A 27,921-nucleotide genomic window follows, 5' to 3' on the forward strand; every position below is an offset into this window, starting at 1 on the left:
ATTGCGCGTCTATCCATACAAAGCCATGTACGCGCTTCTCTGGGGATGGTCATGGTGGTTGTCACTTGACCGTACCTGGCCCTGTGTTACCCATAAAATCCCTTTCTGTCATTGATAATGTTTAATCTTTCTTATACAAAATCACTCATAATCAAAGAGGTCAACATGTCTTTCCATCATTTCCTGATAAAAATGTTATTTCAACCGTAGTAAAGACAAAACAAGAGTAACTGTAACAACAAGAAGCCGTCCTCTCGCGCAATGCATCTTGGAACCGGAAAATTGACTATAGAATGCAAATGAGCACTTCCATAATGGTTAATCGACCAGACTGGATTATGTAGAGCATATATTGGCCATTGATTATGAAATACCCAAGTATTTACATGACTTTCTATAACTAGTGTGGTAGGTAATACATGTATCGTATACTTGTGTTTGAGCGTCACTCCAGGTGAAGTAATATCAAAGTAAGAAACAGGGGCAAGAAAAAATACCACAGTCCGGACAAGGTGATGCCACTGTAGAAATGTTTTTTTTCTTCCATTAAAATCCCCCCAAAAAAACACAACACAATGACACCAACCCCATTCAAAATTTTCAAAGCAGGATGACCTCCTAATGCCAATTTCAAAAACAGGGTGACCCCTATCAATCCACCCCCCCCCCCCAGGCCGAAGCAACTGACCGGTCCCTAAAATCAAGATGGCCGCGTTCATCCATGAAGTTGTCAGCATGGTCAGATAAGCCTAGTGTTCAACTTTCAACTGACGTACAACTACAGAGCTTTTATTTGGAGTTGACACGATGAACAACGGATAACGAGAATACCACGTGGAGAAAAAAAACCCAACACTTGGTAAGTATTTTATTTTTGGTCACACGAGTTTTCTATGTGCTAAAGTTTAGGTTCATCTTCAATCTTCATCACGTGAATTTTACTTTTATAGAGACAAATTTGACAGCAGACAACAGAAGAACCAAAATAAAATTTTCTTATGTCATCAAAAATATTTACGATTGCAATGATACTGCTCAGTGTAATCCGCCACCATTTGAAAATAATCGTAGAATGTCTTGTTTAATAGTTCATGGCCTACATCATATATAGTCGTCAAAAAGTTTGGGACACAAATGTGAATGGTAGCCGAAAATACAATGTTTTTGAATTTTGGCACATATCCGATGATATCCAAATATATTAGTAGGCAATATAAGCTCAGCGACATGTCGTCTGCAATTTAAAACCCCGGAAGTGCATTGGAGTCGTGTGACAACAGACTTACTCACACTTCCGGTTAACAGTCTACACGTGTGTTCCATACATTCAATCGACGCGTCCCTCGTCTGATGAGTACATAAAGCCTACGACCGACTGACGACAGCCTCACATCACCAGTCAGCGTGACACGATCAAGATATAGAAACTCACCATGAATGCGATGAAGAACGGTTGGTTCAGCGAGTTAAGTCCGCTATGGCCCGGTCAGAGTATGTCGTTAGAGGTGGAAGAAATCTTGTATGAGGGGCGATCGAAGTTTCAAGACGTGATTGTATTCAAGAGGTAATATAATACATTTATTTACTTCAGTTTTACTTTTGTTTACTAAATTTCAATGTGAGTGCCGACTTCGTGCCTAACAAACTGTCAAATAAAAATTCTTCTGATACCTTGCTGAACACCATGTGTTATATACATTATATAGACTACTTGGTAGTCGACTCCTGCTTGCATGTTCAGTGAAACGCATGCACCGTCTGCAAGCAGGGCTAATATTGTAATTTTATATATTGTAATTTATTTACCCATCACAAAAAAAAACAAAAAACATAACAATTGAAAGCATATAATACACAATGTGTGCATAATTGTATCAGAGCGGGCGAGAGGCTAGAAAATAGTTTCTATAACTAATCTAGTCTAGCCACTCAAAACTCATACACTAGTAATAGTATAAATATAACAATGAAAAAAAAAGACCAGGTGACTGCTGCAAAAACTCACTAGTGTAACTTTAGCTAAGCTGCAGTATTAACTGTACAGTAGTGGTTTCGCTCCATCAAGGAAACCCCCCCCCCCGAAAATTGTTGAGTCACACAAAATAAAATATAAAAAAGATGGGAGATGAGGTTTGAGCAGTGTCAGAGTCCAAGTGTGTATCGGCTCTGATAGTCCAAGTGTGTATTGGCCATGGCTCTGATACAGTGACAGTCCAAGTGTGTATTGGCTCTGATGATAGTCAAAGTTTGTATGGGCTGCGATAATAGTCCATGGATGATATCTATGGATAGTCCAAGTGTGTATGGGCTCTGATAGTCAAAGTTTGTATGGGCTGTGATAGTCCATGGATGTATACATCTATAGATAGTCCAAGTGTGTATGGGCTCTGATAGTCAAAGTTTGTATGGGCTGTGATAGTCCATGGATGTATACATCTATAGATAGTCCAAGTGTGTATGGGCTCTGATAGTCAAAGTTTGTATGGGCTGCGATAATAGTCCATGGATGACATCTATGGATAGTCCAAGTGTGTATGAGCTGTGATAGTCCAAGTGTGTATTGGCTGTGATAGTCCATGGATGTATACATCTATAGATAGTCCAAGTGTGTATGGGCTCTGATAGTCCAAGTGTGTATGGGCTGTGATAGTCCATGGATGTATACATCTATAGATAGTCCAAGTGTGTATGGGCTCTGATAGTCAAAGTTTGTATGGGCTCTGATAGTCTGTGGACATATACATCTATAGATAGTCCAAGTGTGTATGGGCTCTGATAGTCCAAGTGTGTATGGGCTGTGATAGTCCATGGATGTATACATCTATAAATAGTCCAAGTGTATATGGGCTCTGATAGTCCAAGTGTGTATTGGCTCTGATAGTCAAAGTGTGTATGAGCTCTGATAGTGATAGTCAAAGTGTGTATGGGCTCTGATAGTCAAAGTGTGTATGGGCTCTGATAGTCCAAGTTCATACAGGTTCTGATGTTCACTAGTCCAAGTTCATATGGGTTCTGATGTTCACTTTTTAAAGTGGCCATATACGCAGGAGGATTGGGTATATTTATTTTGGATTTTGGAGTTATAAAACAATTTTATCATGGCCTCCTTCAAAAATTGATGTGAAACAACACTGACAAATAATCTCAAAGTCAGTGTTCGTAACTTCAAGTTCAAGTAATACATTGCAAAAGACTAATAAATGTTTAAAGTGTTTGTTGTTGTATGTACAATAACAAAGAGTTTACACTAACACAACAGCATAGCTCCTGGGATATTTTGTTATTATCATTTTAAATAAATAAATAAATAAATTTTCCTATTTTATATGTTATAGTTATGTTAGTGTATTTAACTTGTTTAAAAAATCTTACATAAAAAGAAAAATAGATATATATATATAGTATAAAAATGTAAACAAAAAGTAATGATGTAGTACTCTTTCTATTGTTTATTTTGAACATTACAAATCTGTTTTGGGCAAACTGATACAAACTGTTATTGTTCAATTTTTTTTTTTTTGTACTTGTGTATTTAATAAAATAATAGCCAAGACTACAATGGGAGATAAAACCCCATGGTCCATAAAAGTATGCTTTCAACCATGGATGGCAGGAATATTTACGAGTATGTATATACATGTAAGTAACATACATGTAGGGCATAGCTTAGATCAATTTATAATATATATTGATTTGTAGCAGTGGTATTTTTCCAGTATAAATATTGATTTGTAGCAGTGGTATTTTTCCAGTATAAATATTGATTTGTAGCAGTGGTATTTTTCCAGTATAAATATTGATTTGTAGCAGTGGTATTTTTCCGGTATAAATATTGATTTGTAGCAGTGGTATTTTTCCAGTATAAATATTGATTTGTAGCAGTGGTATTTTTCCAGTATAAATATTGATTTGTAGCAGTGGTATTTTTCCAGTATAAATATTGATTTGTAGCAGTGGTATTTTTCCAGTATAAATATTGATTTGTAGCAGTGGTATTTTTCCAGTATAAATATTGATTTGTAGCAGTGGTATTTTTCCAGTATAAATATTGATTTGTAGCAGTGGTATTTTTCCAGTATAAATATTGATTTGTAGCAGTGGTATTTTCCGGTATAAAATAGTTTCAGATAATGAAGTGCATGTATCCTATAAAGTACATTGATGCACCTTTTAACTTTAATGATTGAACAAATAAAAAATCTAGTAGCCTTTGATAGGTATTCATGCAATTTCATGTATTAAAATTACAATTGCTGGTAATTACTGGAACTAAAGACTTCTTTTGGGTGCTTGGTGAATACTTATTGTATAACACTAATCTAGTATTGGTTTGCTGAGGATGAATGCCATGAACTGAATCAAAATGTATACTTATTGTATAACACTAATCTAGTATTGGTTTGCTGAGGATGAATGCCATGAACTGAATCAAAATGTATACTTATTGTATAACACTAATCTAGTATTGGTTTGCTGAGGATGAATGCCATGAACTGAATCAAAATGTATACTTATTGTATAACACTAATCTAGTATTGGTTTGCTGAGGATGAATGCCATGAACTGAATCAAAATGTATACTTATTGTATAACACTAATCTAGTATTGGTTTGCTGATGGATGAATGCCATGAACTGAATCAAAATGTATACTTATTGTATAACACTAATCTAGTATTGGTTTGCTGAGGATGAATGCCATGAACTGAATCAAAATGTATACTTATTGTATAACACTAATCTAGTATTGGTTTGCTGATGGATGAATGCCATGAACTGAATCAAAATGTATACTTATTGTATAACACTAATCTAGTATTGGTTTGCTGAGGATGAATGCCATGAACTGAATCAAAATGTATACTTATTGTATAACACTAATCTAGTATTGGTTTGCTGAGGATGAATGCCATGAACTGAATCAAAATGTATACTTATTGTATAACACTAATCTAGTATTGGTTTGCTGAGGATGAATGCCATGAACTGAATCAAAATGTATACTTATTGTATAACACTAATCTAGTATTGGTTTGCTGAGGATGAATGCCATGAACTGAATCAAAATGTATACTTATTGTATAACACTAATCTAGTATTGGTTTGCTGAGGATGAATGCCATGAACTGAATCAAAATGTATACTTATTGTATAACACTAATCTAGTATTGGTTTGCTGATGGATGAATGCCATGAACTGAATCAAAATGTATACTTATTGTATAACACTAATCTAGTATTGGTTTGCTGAGGATGAATGCCATGAACTGAATCAAAATGTATACTTATTGTATAACACTAATCTAGTATTGGTTTGCTGAGGATGAATGCCATGAACTGAATCAAAATGTATACTTATTGTATAACACTAATCTAGTATTGGTTTGCTGATGGATGAATGCCATGAACTGAATCAAAATGTATACTTATTGTATAACACTAATCTAGTATTGGTTTGCTGAGGATGAATGCCATGAACTGAATCAAAATGTATACTTATTGTATAACACTAATCTAGTATTGGTTTGCTGATGGATGAATGCCATGAACTGAATCAAAATGTATACTTATTGTATAACACTAATCTAGTATTGGTTTGCTGAGGATGAATGCCATGAACTGAATCAAAATGTATACTTATTGTATAACACTAATCTAGTATTGGTTTGCTGATGGATGAATGCCATGAACTGAATCAAAATGTATACTTATTGTATAACACTAATCTAGTATTGGTTTGCTGAGGATGAATGCCATGAACTGAATCAAAATGTATACTTATTGTATAACACTAATCTAGTATTGGTTTGCTGATGGATGAATGCCATGAACTGAATCAAAATGTATCTTCTGACATTAGTTCCATGTGACAAAGCTTTGGTTGATATCAGTCGTGAACAAATGCATGAAACATGTAAAAACAACTTTGTACAGCAGTGAAGTGCATTTCAAAACTTTGCTTTGTTTTATAACAAAATACAATAATACTCCAATATTTGTGAAAAGGAACTGAGTACACAATATACCTGAAAATTTTAGAGCATGTGACAAATAGTATAAATAATTAATTAATATTAATGGTTTCACGTTCCTTGTACTATTTCAGTTGGGATTCAATCACTATGATGAAGAGAGAAAAGATTTCATAATGCAGTAGTAGTACATTTGTAGTTAGTGTTATAGCTGCCTAGAAATTGTAATAGTTTTGCCAGTGATGACTGATTCATGCATATGTTTCAGTAATAAAACAGTCAAGTACATTTTGTAACTTTTTGTTATGAAACAAGAATTGTGAAAAATATGCATAACTTACATGTGTGTGTGTGTATTTGTGTGTATGTATGTATGTATGTATGTATGTATGTATGTATGTATATGTGTGTGTATGTATGTATGTATGTATGTATGTATGTATGTACGTACGTACGTACATACCTATGTACATATTTAATATGTATGTATGTACATTGTATGTGTTATTGTTTGAAATTGTTTCATGTAAAGGGAACATGGTTGCTGTTTATAACTCTGTAGTGTAGGTTGTATTCTAAAGTAAAGGCATGCAATTTGGCAATCAAATAGCTAATGAAATAGGTTCCTGAGAGAATAGATCAGTGTACAAAATACAGTCAGAGAGAAGCTAAACTGAATAAATTGTGACCACTTTTCTTTATTTATATAAAGTTACTACTTGTATATTTTGTGTCTCTTGTGTTTGTCCTCTGCATTCCTTCAAACATATAAATGGGAGAAGATGTATAAACACAAAACTAATGACAAGCACATTTAGATGTGAAATGTGGTAAATCAAACCTTCTCCTGTTTTTATCAAATTGATAGAGAGTTCAAATCTTTTGCTAGTATGTTATCCTCCTGTGGAGTAATGATGGTTGAATGATTAGGAGGGACTGGCTTGCAATCTACAAGTTGCTTGTTCAAGCCTCAACACTGTTGTTTGTTTCTGAATGGCTAAGTCAGGCGTACAAGGGCATGATATAAATCATGACTGTGCTAGTCAACCCACAGAGGTTACTATTTTTAACTAATCAAAAAAACTAATTATTCATTTTGAGTGATCATATACATGTAACTCATCATATTTCTTGCAGTAAAACATATGGTAATGTGTTGATATTAGATGGTGTAATTCAATGTACAGAGAGAGATGAAGCATCCTATCAGGAGATGATAACCCATTTACCATTGAACAGTCATCCTAATCCTAAACATGTAAGTATGACAACCAGCTAGATGATATATCGCTAATTTAGTAATGTTATTTGATACACAACCAAGTTACTTTTGTTCATGTGTATATTTCAGTAACATGACTCAGCCTTCCTCAGGAAAAACTGATAATGATTACTGTTCACCACTAGATGGTGGTATGGTGAATAAATTGCCCCATATGTGACTGAGTTGAAAAATCCCTGTTCATCACTGGGGAGGACTTCCTTATCCATTTCTTGTTACTAGTATGGGACATTATTTATCATTGTCAGTTTGTCCTATATTACCACAATGTAGGCATGAACAAAAGTAACTTGGAATTGGTTTTGTATCAAAGAAGTTTAGTAGATTATTGAAGTACCAACCTCAGTATGAACCTGTTTACTGAGATATATCTCTAGAGACGAGATTTATAGTACTGAGTTGACTAGTGTTTGGCATAGTGGGAAAGGAAAGATAACCAGAGTCGTAGAGTATACTCAAAACACTACATTCTTTATTGCTATATGTGGTACACTAACAGTTATAAGCCAAGGATAATGGGTAACCCAACCCCTAATTAATATTCATGTAACTGTTTATGAACAGTAATGCGCTGCAATAGGCAGGTCACATGTCACAACCTTTTACAGCATGATTGCCTGCAACCAAATCTGGTTGCGCTGTGCAGGATATTGGGCAGTTTAGTACAGTCACAGTTTGGAAGCCTGATAGAGCTGAACAACATGGCACATCTTAAAGTCTATTTTATGTCTTGAATCTGCATATTTGCATGAAGAATTAATGTTGGATGTGAACTTTGATGTTATTCTATCTATCCTCATCAAATGTACTTTTTCATTTTTATTGCCCTCACAAGGTTCTTGTTGTTGGTGGTGGAGACGGAGGAGTGATAAGGGAATGTGTAAAGCATCCCAGCGTGGAGACTGTTACTCAGTGTGAAATAGATGAGGTAAAAATAACTATTGTTACAGGTTGCTCAATGAACACTAATAAGGAACGCTGATAAAATGACTGGAAAACTTAGGTAGATTTTACCTACATAGTGCCCTCAGCATAATCAGCATTGGGGAACCTCGATAAAATAACTAAGGAACCAGGGTAGATTTGATTTACTTTATAACCACCCTTAGCAAAATATCACTTTGATAACATATTTCAAACTGTATTTCTAACTTTTAATTTTCAATTCGAAGGCATTCAGACACAACATCACCAACATAGATACATACATTAACTTTTGTTCAGTTTTCATTTCTTTTTACCCGAGTCCTGATGCATCAATTGTCAATCAATCATCCAGTGTTAAGGTAGCCTGTCAGTGAAAACCTCACCAAATGTACACACACATAATTTTTTTTTTTTTTTTTTTTTTTTTACCCTATTACCAATCCATCATTTTAAAGATGTTTACGATGAGAGAAGCATAGCAATAAATAGGGTTGCCTAAGGTAGAGAGTAAAATAATTGCATTCCAGAAAGTCCACATTTGTTTTGGTTGGCAGGACAAGCAATTCCTTTGTTACAACATCCTTCATTCTCTAGGAGAGTACATGATGTGCCTTCAAATTCAATTTCAAGAAACAAAAACTCAAAATATTGATGCAGTCAGAGTCAATCTGGGAAAGGGAATGTGTAGAATTGCACATATTTTATGCACTATCACTGACAACTAGTTAATCTAGATAGAATTTTAATTTATCACCTGTTCTTTCAACCACGTAATTGGCACTATCTGGTTCATCTCTTTAGGCAAATAGCGACAAACTAATCATTAAAGTTTGATTATATTGTCATGACATGACTATTAAAAGATGATGGATGTCAGAATTATTGAGTGGAAAAAGTAATATTTCATGACATTTTTAAAAATCATTTTGGCAAAAATTGGCAAATTATTAGGGTACAGAAAATGTGAATGATTTTACAATTAACTTGTAGTTTTATAGAGATGTATGATGTCATGTGACTTTATAGAGATGTGTGATGTGTGATGTCATGTGACTTTATAGAGATGTGTGATGTCATGTGAATTTATAGAGATGTGATGTCATGATTTTATAGATGTGTGTGATGTCATGTGACTTTATAGAGATGTGTGATGTGTGATGTCATGTGACTTTATAGAGATGTGTGATGTCATGTGAATTTATAGAGATGTGTGATGTCATGTGAATTTATAGAGATGTGATGTCATGATTTTATAGATGTGTGTGATGTCATGATTTTATAGATGTGTGTGATGTCATGTGACTTTATAGAGATGTGTGATGTGTGATGTCATGTGACTTTATAGAGATGTGTGATGTCATGTGAATTTATAGAGATGTGATGTCATGATTTTATAGATGTGTGTGATGTCATGTGACTTTATAGAGATGTGTGATGTGTGATGTCATGTGACTTTATAGAGATGTGTGATGTCATGTGAATTTATAGAGATGTGATGTCATGATTTTATAGATGTGTGTGATGTCATGATTTTATAGATGTGTGTGATGTCATGTGACTTTATAGAGATGTGTGATGTGTGATGTCATGTGACTTTATAGAGATGTGTGATGTCATGTGAATTTATAGAGATGTGATGTCATGATTTTATAGATGTGTGTGATGTCATGATTTTATAGATGTGTGTGATGTCATGTGACTTTATAGAGATGTGTGATGTGTGATGTCATGTGACTTTATAGAGATATGTGATGTCATGTGACTATAGATGTGTGATGTCATGATTTTATAGATGTGTGATGTCTTGATTTTATAGAGATGTGTGATGTCATGTGACTTTATAGAGATATGTGATGTCATGTGACTTTATAGAGATGTGTGATGTCATGTGACTTTATAGAGATATGTGATGTCATGTGACTTTATAGAGATATGTGATGTCATGTGATTTCATAGAGATGTGTGATGTCATGTGACTTTATAGAGATATGTGATGTCATGTGACTTTATAGAGATGTGTGATGTCATGTGACTTTATAGAGATATGTGATGTCATGTGATTTCATAGAGATGTGTGATGTCATGTGACTTTATAGAGATGTATGATGTCTCTGACGCTGTTTGTTGGAGACAAGGCTGTAGAGAGATAAAATACAAGTCTGATGCTATTCATTGGAGACTGCTGTAGAGAGATAATTTAAGTAAAAGCTCTGACTGATCACTCAATCATTCAGCATTCAAATATTTGTTCGATGAATTATTTGGATTAATCATCAATATTCATTCTCTAGATAATAAAATGGTTAATTCATAGTACTAAGTAAGCAAACATGACAAAAAAAAAACCATTAATATGAATGAAGTGAAGACATATATCTTTATATTTATATTTGTCAAAGGTACACAAGTTATGGACAGAATATTTTGTCGATGAAAGTAATCCACCCTGAAAAATAAATTTTTATGTTTTTATTAATTATGTATGCCTCTCTGTACATGAGTCATTTGATAATTGAATGGTTACAGTGGCCAGCGTGGAATCTGCGGGTTGCAGTTTGAACCTCCTCACTGACGTATGTATAGCTAAAGTCCTTGGGCAAGATTTGAACCATGCTTGTAGTGCCCCAGTCATCCAAGCTGTATAATTTAGAACATGGTAGGATAGAGTTTGCAGTGTGAATGTTTTAATCCTATGTGCTGATACAGGCTAATACAGATTGCAAGCTTCCCTGAGAGTTGAGGAACTATAAAGGGTCATTGTGTCACTATAGATCCATGCAGGGGGCAACTATTGTAAAGCTGATTTGGGCCCCAAAGCTGCCGTTTGAACATGAATAGCTTAAGGGATGATCACACAATGTCGTACAAGCTCAACAAATGAACATCGTATGTTGAGATGAGGTCAAAACTCCCTCCACCCTCCCCTAAATGAAAGTTTACAAGTGCGACATCAACCGTTTTGAGCGTAATCGGAACCACACAATTTCTTTTGTTGGGCCTAATGTAAAAACATGATTGTAAACACATTAAAATACCAGAAACATTAGAAGTATATTTTTATCATCTTATCAACATCTCAGAAGTAAATACAAAAACTGTTAACAATGAAGGACTGAAAGTTTTCTGTCGGAACTTGGTTAGAAGTTAGAAGTACGAAAATGAAGTTCAGCTATTGCATTGATACCAGACCCCCTCCCCCTCCCCCCTAAATGAACAAGTTTGCCTTATTGAGCTTATGTGACAATGTGCGACACTTTTGGGCAAGATTTGAACTACCATGTTAGCCCAGTCAACCCGGCTGTATAATTTGGGACCTGAGAGGATAAGGTCAATTGTGTTGTTACAGGTCTGTTCCTGGGGTAATGATTGTAAAGAACTGTGAGTACAGTGTGGGAAGCACTATCTCTAAAACCTACACCAATCGTATATATTGTTCTTACAGATTGTATGCCTTTTCAGTAAATATTAAATATACAAGTTAGCAATTTTTAACTTTTGTAAGAATACTATATTCATGAATGTGTAGTACTTCATTTTTTGTGTATGTAAATAATTCCCTGAAAAATGGGACTGGTAATCTTGTCAGGCATTTTCTAAGTTGAATTTACTAATGTTTTACTGTTTTATTTTATGTTAATTTGTTTACAGAAAGTTATAGAAGTATCTAAGAAATACCTTCCAACAATGTCAGTTGGGTATAGTAGTCCTAAACTAATACAACACATAGGAGATGGGTTTGAATTTATGAAAAATCACACTGGAGAGTTTGATGTTATTATAACAGATTCTTCAGATCCTATTGGTAAGTCCTCCAGCATGTCTCTAAAGCCATTGGTAAGTTTACTTACAATATTGCCACAATGTCACAATGCAAGGGTAAGTTTACTTACAATGTAGTCACAATGTCTCTAAAGCATTGGTAAGTTTACTTACAATGTAGCCATTATGTCCCCTACCAGTTTGAAAGTTTTGGTATGTGTAATCATGGTTCTCTAAACACACCGATAAGTTTACTTTAAAGTGTACATGCAAAGGTACATACTTTTTTTCGTAATTATGTTTATTTTGCCATAAAAATAAATGAAATTGCATTCATACCTCTAAATATTGCGCGCATTGGCAAGAAAGTCGCAAAAATACTTGCCCCCTTAATCCCCTGTGCTTCGACTAACTTCGGCACCGCAACCAGCTCACGAAAGGTGCCGATGTCCCGCGTGTTACAAAAGCCTTCCAAGCCTTTGTGTAATGTTTACTTATGAATTACTAATTACGTTTGCCATATAGTATTATCTGTAACTGTACATATTGTGGTGTACCAGTTTAGTCTTCCGACAACAATGGTTCATTGGTGTTTTGTCGGCAGCACCCGCAGTGAAACATCACCCTACACACATTTCCGAGTGATATAACTGAGTAGGTAATAATGGGTGAAGGCAGTTGAAATCACGTAAAAACTGGACAGTGACGCCATACAGTGAAAGTCGGTAAATTTTACCGGGGCCGGGGTTCTCCACGCCACCGGTGTAGCCATGATCAAACCGAAAAAAGGAAGACAAATAAAATAATTTGAAATGATGTTTTCAAGAAAGCAAGTTAGCTTCATAAAATATTTTCATTACGATAGCATTTGTTTTTAAACAATGCGTAGTCCGATTGTATGTTTTGATTTCCATGTTGCTGGGAGTCGATCGTTTTCATTGTGATACATCACATACATCGTCAAAATCATATCAAAGTAAAAAGAGGCAACGCTCATTATAATGTTGCTATTTTTGTTTCCATTGTTTTGTCTACATGAACAATTACTGTGTCATGCCAATCACATGTCAAAAGTGGATGGACACAGCAAAGTACAGTCAGCACTAAGCTTCACGCTCCCAGGTCAAATAACTTCCACAACATAAGACATGTCTATCCATAAAAAACTCAAACAAAAATGGTCGGAGACAATACACCACAGTACGGCCGGCTTCAGTGAACATGGGCCGTGCTTTGAAAGAAGATGAAACCACTTCATGTCACTGTGTGGATGGTAATGAACGCAGTGAAAAATGAAATAAAGTACGTGTACACTATAGCTTTCAACAGGGACGGTTATCCAACAAAACGTTCTGCTCTAACAAATTTGTGGGTCTACTTTCGCGAAGATTTTGAATGGTCATAGATTGAATGTACTGTTACAACACGCTACATTTGAACAACTTGAGAGAATATTATGGGGAACTCTTGAAGCCATTCTCATTCTCTGTATGTTTGATGGGTATGGAAATATTACATAATTTTCGTTTCGATTACATTGTCTGCAGGAGCTGTTTTCCACCCATTGAATAGTTATGTCAACAAAGGACGCTGATAACAGCATCCACTTTATGTAAACAACACGGCTTCACTAGGACATACTCATTCACTGCCAGAGGAACTATCGTTACTGCTAGCGGTCGGTTCGAATGAATTTGGCTAAATCACACCATCAGATGTTAATGCTGGAGTGTATTGCTCTACGCTTGAGGAATCTGATCAATATTCAACGTCGGGTTCTGGCGAAAACGGGTTTTGAAGTTGACCTTCTGGTTCGACCATAATGGCTTTGCATGTAAAGATACACTGACGAATGCGTTTGTGTTCCCGAAGTGACGTCATAAAGTTCCAAATCCTGTCCTATCCATATGCAAATGAGAGGTACTTACCTGAAGGTGCTCTGTGGCTGAGCCAAGAGTGCCTCATTTTTCGCGCAATTTCTCGTGTTAGAATTATATGTACTATTACAAACCCGATTTCCTTTATTTTTATGGCAAAATAAACATAATTACGAAAAAAAGTATGTACCTTTGCATGTACACTTTAAGGTTGGCCACAAAGTCCACACACCAAATAAACAACTTTATTTTACAAGACAAACCAGGGTTGTCATAGCAAATTATAGTTAACTTATATTATAGTCACCGTTTTATCAAAATGATAAAATTATGTATAATGTAACCACAGCTTCTCCACACAAAGTGGTATCAATTAAAGTTAATTATAATTTAATCCAACATTAAATTGCCAAATTTTAACCAATATGATTAAAGTCTGATGTAGTGAACTTTACTTACCTCTGTTTCCTGCGTTATTTTTTTGTTCCGTATGTAAGCACCTTGTTCCTACATCTGACTGTCACACAATACTATTGTAACTCATATTCAAATCCCAAGCACTGAGTGGATTTACTCAACCAAATGAGCAATTAATATATTTTATGCTAAAATTTATGGGTAGAGTATCTCAGACTGCTCAGTGCTAAAGAGCTCGAGTGCAGAGCACAGGCAACAATGTTATTGTATTGTTTGGTGCTTCTCTTTGTTCAATTCTGATCATTGAGTCTTATATTTTAAGACAGATTCTAATTGGCTACACAAAAGTACAGGATTTGAATCTGAACTCCTATGATATTGTGTCAGATGAAGGAACAAGGTGCTCACTCACAGAATAAAAAAGAATGTTGGAAAATAAATAATGAAATTCCACCAAGTTCACTAAATAAGATTTTAATTGGAACGATTTGAACCAAAATCAGTAAGACTCAAATAACGTAGCTATTACATTTGTAAACGGAAATACACAGGTACATGGGAAATCATCACCAATACATTTTAAAATGAATAATGCCTATATACTAGTAGTACTGAGGTAATATCATGCTTGGGTGGAAAAAATAGATTACAAGTTGTTTATAATTCATTCAAAGACTGGAAAATATTTATTTTTTTGCTTGAATTATAAACTAGTAACAGTATTAAATTATAAACTAGTAACAGTGTTAAATTATAAACTAGTAACAGTATTAAATTATAAACTAGTAACAGTATTAAATTATAAACTAGTAACAGTATTAAATTATAAACTAATAACAGTATTAAATTATAAACTAGTAACAGTATTAAATTAACTAAGCCTTGTTTTTATGAAACTTGATTGTTTTGTTTTCCAAATGGTATGTTCATGTTTGTTTTATGTAGGTCCAGCTGAAGCTTTGTTTGAAAAGCCGTATTATGAATTAATGAAACAAGCATTGAAACCAAATGGTATCCTTTGTGCTCAGGGTAAGTGTTCTGTTTTGTTGCCATGGCAATACAATATACACTACCATAGGAACATTATTTTGTACGAATTAGCTATAAACTGTAATTATGAATTAGCCAACATATGCAGTTTTATATCCTCAGTGATTTGAAAATGTCTTTTCAGAGTTTGAATGGAGGAATTAATGCTGTCTGTCTCTGTCTGTCTGTCTGCCTGCCTGCCTGTCTGTCTGTCTGCCTGCCTGCCTGCCTGTTTGTCTGCCTGTGTGTGTGTCTCTGTCTGTCTCTGTCAGTCAGTGAGTTTGTCTATTTGTGTCTCTATCTATCTGTCTGTCTGTCTGGCTGTCTGTCTGTCTGTCTGTCTGTTGGTCTGTCCAGCTGCTTTGCATGTCTGATTGTATTCATAATTGACACATTACATAATGTGTATAGCATGGTTTTAAAGAAGATCATTTACAACATTTATTATTAAAAGTGCAAAAGGGATATCCATAATCCCAAAATTAATTTTCACCTAATATTTTATGGATAACTCCCAATTTAAAAAAATTTGTGTGAACAAAAATAAAATGCCTGGCAAAGTGTGTTCAAAAAGACATTTTTGTGTTGACAAAATGTTATCAATTTTCTGCAGAAGACCAAATTAGCATATCCTACATATTTCTGTACATTTTATGGTTCTTTTAAAATCTGTTTCATACATGATTCAGATAATATAACTATTTTAATCCAAACATTTTTGTGTCACTCATATTTATGTTGTATTTTATGTTTTTAGATAAACATAAGACAATATGTTTCAGATAGTTTCACCATATTGTGCCAAGAATGAGATATGTTTGATTTATTCATCAACAACTAACTGTTTTTGCAGACATTTTTTGTACTTTAGTGATAGAGTGGGATGGTGTAGGTAACAGCTAACTGTTTTTGCAGACATTTTTTGTACTTTAGTGATAGAGTTGGATGGTGTAGGTAACAGCTAACTGTTTTTGCAGACATTCTTTGTACTTTAGTGATAGAGTGGGATGGTGTGGGCAACAGCTAACTGTTTTTGCAGACATTTTTTGTACTTTAGTGATAGAGTTGGATGGTGTGGGTAACAGCTAACTGTTTTTGCAGACATTTTATGTACTTTAGTGATAAAGTGGGATGGTGTGGGTAACAGCTAACTGTTTTTGCAGACATTTTTTGTACTTTAGTGATAGAGTGGGATGGTGTGGTTGACAGCTAACTGTTTTTGCAGACATTTTTTGTACTTTAGTGATAGAGTGGGATGGTGTGGGTAACAGCTAACTGTTTTTGCAGACACTTTTTGTACTTTAGTGATAGAGTGGGATGGTGTGGGTAATGTAGCTAATGTTTGGAGTGTGTGGAAGGCTCCCTAGCTTAAAATCCAGTCGACAGGAGGGCATTGTGTACTAAGAGTATTTCCATCCTTTCATTCCTGTTAAAGCTGCACTAGCTGTAACTGGAATATTATTTTTTCAATAATATATATTCACAGTGATTGAAGATCATTAAGATTCAAATAATTAGACACAGTACATAACAGTTAGGGGTCAGTTGTATACATAAGTAGTGCAGTAAGAGGTTGAAATTGAGAGATTTTATTTTGTTGCCGATTTTTGGGTGTTATTCCAAAAACTCAATTTCATTAGATTTATTATGAATACAGTTACACAAACATGTCATGGGGATTTTGTGGCCGAGTATACAAGAAAAAGATCCATATAACTCTGCATACACAAACTCAACTTTTGAAAATTGAGGGTTTGGTAGTGGTGAATTCAAATGCTGTGACTCACATGTAAACACATGTTGTCATGATGCTGAGCAACCTGAAAATATAATTTGTATATTCTGCTCAAACATGTAACATTTGTTTTACATATGGCTCAATGCCTATTGGACCACTCTTGACAAGTATTCAGACATGGATGTTTTGTCATTCACATAGACATTTTCAGTATTTCAAATTTTTGCATCTAACATTTTTAGCAGCCAACAAGAATTATGCTATGGAAATTTCCAATTTCCAATTTGATATCAAACATAAATAATATTGAAAAATATTACCATGTGTGACTTTAAATATGTTTACTATTAAAATTGATCATAACATATTGGAGTCAAATATGTTAGTTTATGAAATTTACAGCCATGTCCGCAGTGAATATCACCATGTTTGATTTAAATATGTTTGCTATTAAAATTGATCATAACATACTGGAGTTAAATATGTTACTTTGTGAAATTTACGGCCATGTCGGCAGTGAATATTACCATGTTTGATTTAAATATGTTTGCTATTAAAATTGATCATAACATATTGGAGTCAAATATGTTACTGTATGAAATTTACGGCCATGTCAGGAGTCTGAAATATATGAATAATATGACAGATCCCCTTGACACAGAAATGTAAGTGTGGCATACTTGTGGTATTGGTATTAGTGTTTGTGGTGTTCTCTGTAGCCATACTTTCATAAAGTACTTTTTGCAGTCATACTTCATAAAGAGTTCTCTGTAGCCATACTTTCATGAAGTGTACTCTGTGGCTGTACTTTCATGAAGTGTACTCTGTGGCTGTAATTTCATAAAGAGTTCTCTGTGGCTGTACTTTCATAAAGAGTTCTCTGTGGCTGTACTTTCATGAAGTGTACTCTGTGGCTGTACTTTCATAAAGAGTTCTCTGTGGCTGTACTTTCATAAAGAGTTCTCTGTGGCTGTACTTTCATGAAGTGTACTCTGTGGCTGTACTTTCATAAAGAGTTCTCTGTGGCTGTACTTTCATAAAGAGTTCTCTGTGGCTGTACTTTCATAAAGAGTTCTCTGTGGTCATACTGTTATGAATGTTCTCTGCAGTCATACTTCATGAAGTGCACTCTGTGGCCATACTTTCATGAAATGTACTCTGGCTGTACTTTCATAAAGAGTTCTCTGTGGTCATACTGTTATGAAATGTACTCTGGCTGTACTTTCATAAAGTATTCTCTGTAGCCATACTTTCATAAAGAATTCTCTGCAGTCATACTTCATAAAGAGTTCTCTGTAGCCATACTTTCATGAAATGTACTCTGGCTGTACTTTCATAAAGAGTTCTCTGTGGTCATACTGTTATGAAGTGTTCTGTGCAGTCATACTTCATGAAGTGTTCTCTGCAGTCATACTTCATAAAGAGTTCTCTGTAGCCATACTTTCATGAAATGTACTCTGTGGCTGTACTTTCATAAAGAGTTCTCTGTGGTCATACTGTTATGAAATGTTCTCTGCAGTCGTACTTTCATGAACTGTACTCTGCAGTCATACTTCATAAAGAGTTGTCTGCAGCCATACTTTCATAAAGTCACTCTGTGGCTGTACTTTCATAAAGTGTACTCTGTGGCTGTACTTTCATAAAGTTTACTCTGTGGCTGTACTTTCATGAAGTTTACTCTGTGGCTGGACTCTCATGAAGTTTACTCTGTGGCTGTACTTTCATAAAGTGTACTCTGTGGCTGTACTTTCATAAAGTGTTCTCTGTGGCTGTACTTTCATAAAGTGTTCTCTGTGGCTGTACTTTCATAAAGTTTACTCTGTGGCTGTACTTTCATGAAGTTTACTCTGTGGCTGTACTTTCATGAAGTGTACTCTGTGGCTGTACTTTCATAAAGTGTACTCTGTGGCTGTACTTTCATAAAGTGTTCTCTGTGGCTGTACTTTCATAAAGTTTACTCTGTGGCTGTACTTTCATGAAGTTTACTCTGTGGCTGTACTTTCATGAAGTTTACTCTGTGGCTGTACTTTCATGAAGTGTACTCTGTGGCTGTACTTTCATAAAGTTTACTCTGTGGCTGTACTTTCATAAAGTTTACTCTGTGGCTGTACTTTCATAAAGTGTACTCTGTGGCTGTACTTTCATAAAGTGTTCTCTGTGGCTGTACTTTCATAAAGTGTACTCTGTGGCTGTACTTTCATGAAGTTTACTCTGTGGCTGTACTTTCATAAAGTGTACTCTGTGGCTGTACTTTCATAAAGTTTACTCTGTGGCTGTACTTTCATAAAGTGTTCTCTGTGGCTGTACTTTCATGAAGTTTACTCTGTGGCTGTACTTTCATAAAGTGTTCTCTGTGGCTGTACTTTCATAAAGTGTACTCTGTGGCTGTACTTTCATAAAGTGTACTCTGTGGCTGTACTTTCATAAAGTTTACTCTGTGGCTGTACTTTCATGAAGTGTACTCTGTGGCTGGACTCTCATGAAGTTTACTCTGTGGCTGGACTCTCATGAAGTGTACTCTGTGGTCAAACTGTTATGAAATGTTCTCTGCAGTCATACTTCATAAAGAGTTGTCTGCAGCCATACTTTCACGAAGTGTACTCTGGCTGTATTTTCATAAAGAGTTCTCTGTGGTTTTACTTTCATAAAGAGTTCTCTGTGGTCAAACTGTTATGAAATGTTCTCTGCAGTCGTACTTTCATGAACTGTACTCTGCAGTCATACTTCATAAAGAGTTGTCTGAAGCCATACTTTCATAAAGTGTTCTCTGTGGCTGTACTTTCATGAAGTTTACTCTGTGGCTGTACTTTCATAAAGTGTACTCTGTGGCTGTACTTTCATGAAGTGTTCTCTGTGGACAAACTGTTATGAAATGTTCTCTGCAGTCGTACTTTCATGAACTGTACTCTGCAGTCATACTTCATAAAGAGTTGTCTGCAGCCATACTTTCATAAAGTGTTCTCTGTGGCTGTACTTTCATGAAGTTTACTCTGTGGCTGTACTTTCAGAAAGTGTTCTCTGTGGCTGTACTTTCATAAAGTGTACTCTGTGGCTGTACTTTCATGAAGTTTACTCTGTGGCTGTACTTTCATGAACTGTACTCTGCAGTCATACTTCATAAAAAGTTGTCTGAAGCCATACTTTCATAAAGTGTTCTCTGTGGCTGTACTTTCATGAAGTTTACTCTGTGGCTGTACTTTCATAAAGTGTTCTCTGTGGCTGTACTTTCATAAAGTGTACTCTGTGGCTGTACTTTCATGAAGTTTACTCTGTGGCTGTACTTTCATGAAGTGTACTCTGTGGCTGTACTTTCATAAAGTTTACTCTGTGGCTGTACTTTCATGAAGTGTACTCTGTGGCTGTACTTTCATGAAGTTTACTCTGTGGCTGTACTTTCATAAAGTTTACTCTGTGGCTGTACTTTCATGAAGTGTACTCTGTGGCTGTACTTTCATAAAGTGTACTCTGTGGCTGTACTTTCATGAAGTTTACTCTGTGGCTGTACTTTCATGAACTGTACTCTGCAGTCATACTTCATAAAAAGTTGTCTGAAGCCATACTTTCATAAAGTGTTCTCTGTGGCTGTACTTTCATGAAGTTTACTCTGTGGCTGTACTTTCATAAAGTGTTCTCTGTGGCTGTACTTTCATAAAGTGTACTCTGTGGCTTTACTTTCATGAAGTTTACTCTGTGGCTGTACTTTCATGAAGTGTACTCTGTGGCTGTACTTTCATAAAGTTTACTCTGTGGCTGTACTTTCATGAAGTGTACTCTGTGGCTGTACTTTCATGAAGTGTACTCTGTGGCTGTACTTTCATAAAGTGTACTCTGTGGCTGTACTTTCATAAAGTTTACTCTGTGGCTGTACTTTCATGAAGTGTACTCTGTGGCTGTACTTCATAAAGTGTACTCTGTGGCTGTACTTTCATAAAGTGTACTCTGTGGCTGTACTTTCATGAAGTGTTCTCTGTGGCTGGACTCTCATGAAGTGTTCTCTGTGGTCAAACTGTTATGAAATGTTCTCTGCAGTCATACTTTTGTGAACTGCAGCCAAACAAGTCCACAATGTTTTTCTACTTGAAAAAACAAAGTGAAACTACATAGACCAAGTCCTTGCTTGTAACTACAAAAAATAGCTCTTTACATCCAATTTTTGATTGTTTAAAATTTGATGTACAAACATGAACCTGGTATATGGTTTTTTCACTTTTTTTTTATTTCAAGTACTTAAATATAGTAGAATTGTTTTTATTTCCAAGTAACAATCCAAACTAAATGCCTACCTCTCATCCAGATGGCCACAATAACGAAAATTTCTTCTTTTACATAGCACAGCACTGAACATAAACAAAAAATCTCAACATGTACACGAATGTAATTTTTTTTATAGAAGGAGGAGAAGAGATTGATGTGAATGATGATAGAAGCCGTATGTTGTGTACTTCTAGTGCATTCATATATAGCCTTTCCTGCCCAATTGCACAGATAGTTTCAACAAGTTACACCCCCCCCCCCCCCCCTTCTCCATCCAGTATTTCTATATTGTGTTCCTGTATACAGTGATAAATAAAAAGTCTGGGAAAGTCAACACTTGGAGAATAAAAATTCAAAAAGAAATTGTAGAACTAAAACTGTACTGTTAGAAAAGTAATGGTCATATGTTCTAGTGTCGTAGTCATCTGGGGTGCAATAGTTAATGTTTATGGATTCTAGAGAGTCATAGTTTAATTTCTACTCACACATAAAACAATTTTGGGGAAACAAATTTATGGATTCTACTACAGTGGGTGCCATTGATGTTGACATGTGTCTTCACCGTGACATAAAACAAGTGAAAGAGATACAGCTAAAATCTCAATACAAGCGTCTTGACTTATGTTGTGCTTTGCTGGTGGATGTATATTACTTTAATTCAATTTGCATCTATGATAATTGATAGGGGACCAGGTAGGATAAAGATTGTAAGTTACATCTATGACAATTCATAGGGGACCAGGTATGGTAAAGATTGCAATGTGTTTGTCTTATTTCTGTGTGATATCAAAGCAATGTATTGCATACTCCGCAGAGAGTCAAGGAAGTATAAAGGACTGTTATACTGTTATACTGGGTAGGTCCATGCCAGGGGTAATAATTGTAAAGTACTATTGGCATATAGTGGGAATATGCTCAATAAAGTAGCATTATTATTATTATTATTATTGTTAACTTAATAAATCCATTACTGGCCCATACGCTCTTGATGACTGTGACTTGTTTATTTTATAAGAAGGCTGCCATTCCAAACAAGCTGAGTGAAGACTTTGACAGCATTTTTTTTATCACTGTACACTTGATGCAATAGTGGCTGAATGACAAAAATACTATGGAGTTTACAGGAATTTATTGCATACTTTGTGACTAATTTATGCAATGTTAACATTACTTGTAAATTAAACAGCAAAAGCTTCCCTTAGAAAGTGGAAAGTAGATAAATAATAAAATATACTCATAATATATAAATAATAAAACCTAATATACTTATCATTTCACTAAGTTATGCAATTTTATGTAAAATTAATCACGGAAAAAACTGCCCTTTAATAGAATGTAGTGGAATTTGATTAAAATGGACTAAGATTTGACTAAATTCATATCCAACATTATGTAACAAAGATAAATGAGAAAAAAGGAGGAAAGAGCAAAGCAAAAGCTTGACATAGAATGTGGAAAATTTAAATAAATCATATACATTCCATTTGACTTAAGTTGTGCAACATTATTTAAGGGGGGAAAAGCACCACAGGAAAATATTTCCTTAGAAAGTGGCAACATTGAGTACTAGTAAGTACTGGAGGTGCCTTGATTACATTTCAAAGACATGTATGTTTTGTTATGGGAACTTTTTATTTGGGAATTGACCAGTATGATAAAAAAATGCTTGTAGAGTAAACAACTAAAACCTTTTAAACCACATCAAAGGATATATCAATAAAATACAGTGTCTTACAGTGTAGTTGGAGTTACCATGGTGTTTCTTTCATTGGACACAATGTTTTTTTGCGTAATGATAAACATTTCAACATCCAGATTAAACAGTAACAGAGACACCACACACACAGCAGGATCTTTTGCATAATTACAATGTATTAATGTGAAAAGCATTTGCTATTCTTTTAGTGCAGCTTCACTGATTTCATTTGTGAATGGCATGAACAGATGCCTGATAGTGAAGTTAGAAAGTATATCTCCATTATCTCATAAACTCCATAGTATTTGTAAAAGTTAAGTAATTTCACTAGGTGAATTTATAAAAACCTGGATATACTGTTAATAGGTGCCAAGTGGAGTGTTATGTCATGTTATGTTATGTTATGTTATGTTATGTTATAGAGTAATGAATGACCCAACACAGTGCAGCCCTTTGCACGCCTTCATCAATTCTCCAGTATCAAATATTGGTATTTGGTTTTGGGAAAACATTGTGGATGTTATTTTTTGCATATATTTATTTGAATTTTGATTTATGTTAAAAACTACATTGTGATGTTGTGAATAAAAAAACATATTTCTTGGTGTAGCAAATTTTTGATACCATGTTTCATGACTTTTATTTCACAGGAGAATGTATGATGTTGCATGTGCCTTTGATTAAAAAGACAATGGAGATGTGTAGAACTATATACCCAGTTGTTAGTTATGGTTACTGTACAATACCAACCTACCCAAGTGGTCAAATTGGATTTGTTCTCTGTAGTCTGGATCCGGTGAGTATGTGCGTTGCTAGTGCTTTGCGTGCATATTTGTTTGTTTGTTTGTTTTGAACTGGTATGTTTGTGCTTGTGGTAACATTGCCTAGTGATCAGTATTCTTCTATCTCAATGAAGTAGCAATGAAGACCTGGACAATGCTATCATGGTGAATAATACAAGATTTTTGTTTGTTCATGTATTATGTTTCATGTTGTTATATTCTCACATGACACAATGTTCACACTCATTTCTTACGTTTTCATGCCACTAAAATGAATTCACACAACCTTTCATTGATCTTTGCCAGCAGTACACGTACCTCAGAAGACCTAAAATGTGGTAAAATCATGAAATTTCAAACTAAAATGTTTCGTATTTTATGGCAAAACAATGATATCCTAAATGGGCTTACAATGTATTCGCTATGGTCAAATCTGTAGTCGTCTGCTGTTGGAACAAAATGTCAAATCTGTAGTCGTCTGCTGTTGGAACAAAATGTCAAATTTGCAGTCGTCTGCTGTTGGAACAAAATGTCAAATCTGTAGTCGTCTGCTGTTGGAACAAAATGTCAAATTTGTAGTCGTCTGCTGTTGGAACAAAATGTCAAATTTCTAGTCGTCTGCTGTTGGAACAAAATGTCAAATCTGTAGTCGTCTGCTGTTGGAACAAAATGTCAAATCTGTAGTCGTCTGCTGTTGGAACAAAATGTCAAATCTGAAGTCGTCTGCTGTTGGAACAAAATGTCAAAATGATATCAAATTAAGCCATTTTAGAATCCAATATGGCTGCTAAATACTCTTGCAGTTTTTGGATAATCAATTTCCTTGAGAACTCTCAAATTTCTGTTCTCATTTTGAAATGACCAGGAACAATCTTTCTTTTGCAAAGTTTGGAGAGAACTTCATGATTTTTCAGGGAAATTGTTCCCAAGGCACCTTCATGCCAAGATTCCCTGGCACAAACGCTGTAGGGGTTGGAAATAATTTCCATATGAAAAGATACCTTACTTGAGGTGTGAACTTGACTGTCAATCGGTTATTGCTCTGAAAATTAAGTTAAATCCCAAGGTTTTTCATCCCATTAACATTGTGATCTTTTGTTCCACTTGATCGGTAGTTTATTTACTCTTTGGGTAGTCATTAAGCCATTAATTTGGTAACGCGGAATTTTTCCATGTTTAGGGGATTAGCGTAAATATATGGTTTCTGCCGGCCAATCCCGTCGAGTTCTATCTCAAATTGAATGCAAGAAATTACTAATAAGTCTTGTGTCATATTCCTATATTTTGTTTCACCAGAATACTAATTTCAGTGAGCCTGTAAGAAAATGGACTGATGAGGAAGTTGAAAAATTGAATCTTAAATATTATAACAGTGATATTCATAAGGCTGCATTTATACTGCCACAGGAAGTTAAGAAGGTAAGAAGTACTTGCCCATCTGCTACTACGCCATCTAGTGGCAACGAGTGAATAGAGCTAAAGATTCTAGCTAAAGCTTTACTCCCTAACCATCTAGTGGCAGCGAGCAAACAGAGCCAAAGGTTCTAGAAATTTGAGAGTTCACCATCTTGTTTTGTAACAAGTGAATTACAATGAAGCATTTTAATGCTTAGTCATTTTCATTCTAATACCGTGCCTGTCTTTGTGGTAATGACTGAAGATGATCATTTTACAAGTGTATCATCATCATCATCATCATCATCTCTTATTTACACAAATACAGCCACATTTACATTCAAACCAGGTCAAAGTGGTTAGTTGCCCTGGTCTCTTATTTACACAAATACAGCCACATTTACATTCAAACCAGGTCAAAGTGGTTAGTTGTCCCTGGTCTCTTATTTACACAAATACAGCCACATTTACATTCAAACCAGGTCACAGTGGTTAGTTGCCCTGGTCTCTTATTTACACAAATACAGCCACATTTACATTCAAACCAGGTCACAGTGGTTAGTTGTCCCTGGTCTCTTATTTACACAAATACAGCCACATTTACATTCAAACCAGGTCAAAGTGGTTAGTTGTCCCTGGTCTCTTATTTACACAAATACAGCCACATTTACATTCAAACCAGGTCACTGTGGTTAGTTGTCCCTGGTCTCTTATTTACACAAATACAGCCACATTTACATTCAAACCAGGTCACAGTGGTTAGTTGTCCCTGGTCTCTTATTTACACAAATACAGCCACATTTACATTCAAACCAGGTCACAGTGGTTAGTTGTCCCTGGTCTCTTATTTACACAAATACAGCCACATTTACATTCAAACCAGGTCACTGTGGTTAGTTGTCCCTGGTCTCTTATTTACACAAATACAGCCACATTTACATTCAAACCAGGTCACTGTGGTTAGTTGCCCTGGTCTCTTATTTACACAAATACAGCCACATTTACATTCAAACCAGGTCACAGTGGTTAGTTGTCCCTGGTCTCTTATTTACACAAATACAGCCACATTTACATTCAAACCAGGTCACAGTGGTTAGTTGTCCCTGGTCTCTTATTTACACAAATACAGCCACATTTACATTCAAACCAGGTCACAGTGGTTAGTTGTCCCTGGTCTCTTATTTACACAAATACAGCCACATTTACATTCAAACCAGGTCACTGTGGTTAGTTGTCCCTGGTCTCTTATTTACACAAATACAGCCACATTTACATTCAAACCAGGTCACTGTGGTTAGTTGTCCCTGGTCTCTTATTTACACAAATACAGCCACATTTACATTCAAACCAGGTCACAGTGGTTAGTTGTCCCTGGTCTCTTATTTACACAAATACACTTGCTCATGCATTTAAACCTGATTCCACTATTCTACTGTTTATTTGTTGACATTCAAAAAGTTCACAACTAGATATTAAGTTAAATTAATTTAAGTTAAGTGACCTGTGAACCTGTAAAGTTTCTGTAACAAAGGCCAGTGGCCTAGTTTATGCAAATAAACATTGATTGATTGGTTGGTTGGTTTGTTGATTGATTGATTGATTGATTGATTGATTGATTGGTTGTTTGATTGATTGATTGATTGATTGATTGATAAACCTGGTTACAGTGATGCTTTTGTCAGGAGTTATGTGGAATGTTTGAGAGTTTACACACTATTTCCCAATGAATGACCTTTGATTTTTTCTTCTTTATTTATCACAGAAACTTTCTAAATAGGGGATGATGCAATGCTGAAGATTTACTCTACATGTTGAAGAATAAGCCAGTGAATATTAGCCGATTATTGGCATAACATGGGATCAGAAATATATTTAATGACTCCTATATATTGAAGGGTGTATTAGGTACCAATTTTAGTATTTATTAGCATGCACCCTACTTTATCAGCACAACTGAATCTCTCAGTGTATTTTAACTGTTGATGTTTAGTATCAAGAAACAATTGATAGTTTAAGGAAAGTAATGGTGAAAGTAATGGTAAAATAATTAGTTGTTGTTCCCCAATATTTTCTTCATTCAGCCAAGGAAATTACGAGTATCCTAAGTGGCCTTTGTCTATATATGAGTCGATAGACGAGTAGTGACAATCCATATGTCATGAGTGTTTTCTGGCTGAATGAAGAAAATATTGGAGAATAAAATTTATATCAGTGCCAGTAATATCAAAGAAAAATTGGGGATAGTAATGACAATTTTGTATGTTTTGACTCATATTTTGAACACAGCAGAATCAGTGATGTAGACATGTGTTGTCATGACATAGATGCTAGTTGTCGTAACATAGAATGACCAGAGTATACATTCCATATTTTTGGTTCAACTCGGCTCATGCTTGGTATAATTAGCCTTATTCCTATAAGTACAATATGGTCAAAAGCTTTATCCCAGAAATGGCATGATTCATTTTGTGTTCCATATTTCATGTCTACTGTATTATGGTAATTGTCATTTATGTAGTAGAATGTGCCTCAGGAACCAACGTCAATAAAAGTCTAAGTGTTAAAATCTCTCCAAACTTTTGCTTTATGACAGCCTGTTCCTGATTTGTTTGAAATATTAAAAGAACTTTGGTTCACTGTCTCCTTTTCAAGGAAATTGATAATCTGATAGTCTTTTATTTTCTCATCAAGTTCATAAGTTCATATTTGGTGGCCGTATTGGATTCTAAAATATGTTAACTTTAATCTTGACCGACATATTCAATCATGAGTCATAAATCTGTCTGAAGCTGTA

The 27,921-nt window shown here is 35.1% G+C and overlaps 1 protein-coding gene across 1 annotated transcript; it reads left to right on the top strand.

Annotated features, from left to right (window-relative positions):
- Positions 1-1,334: 1,334 nt before the first annotated feature.
- Positions 1,335-27,921, top strand: LOC144451500 (spermidine synthase-like). The gene is made up of 8 exons (XM_078142365.1): positions 1,335-1,564; positions 7,109-7,229; positions 8,089-8,181; positions 11,829-11,982; positions 15,179-15,262; positions 23,601-23,746; positions 25,029-25,151; positions 26,890-27,921. Exons 1-8 carry the CDS (start codon positions 1,434-1,436, stop codon positions 26,902-26,904), a joined length of 867 nt encoding a protein of 288 aa, XP_077998491.1. The 5' UTR covers positions 1,335-1,433; the 3' UTR covers positions 26,905-27,921.

The sequence above is a fragment of the Glandiceps talaboti genome, chromosome 21 (assembly GCF_964340395.1).
Source record: "Glandiceps talaboti chromosome 21, keGlaTala1.1, whole genome shotgun sequence".
Taxonomy (NCBI): Eukaryota; Metazoa; Hemichordata; class Enteropneusta; family Spengelidae; genus Glandiceps; species Glandiceps talaboti.

Bases quoted from the DNA above. Each gene is read 5' to 3' on its own strand.
- LOC144451500 (XM_078142365.1), top strand. From the start codon at position 1,434: ATGAATGCGATGAAGAACGGTTGGTTCAGCGAGTTAAGTCCGCTATGG. The intron at 7,230-8,088 runs GTAAGTATGACA...TGCCCTCACAAG, and splicing joins GTCATCCTAATCCTAAACAT to GTTCTTGTTGTTGGTGGTGG. The intron at 15,263-23,600 runs GTAAGTGTTCTG...TTTATTTCACAG, and splicing joins TGGTATCCTTTGTGCTCAGG to GAGAATGTATGATGTTGCAT.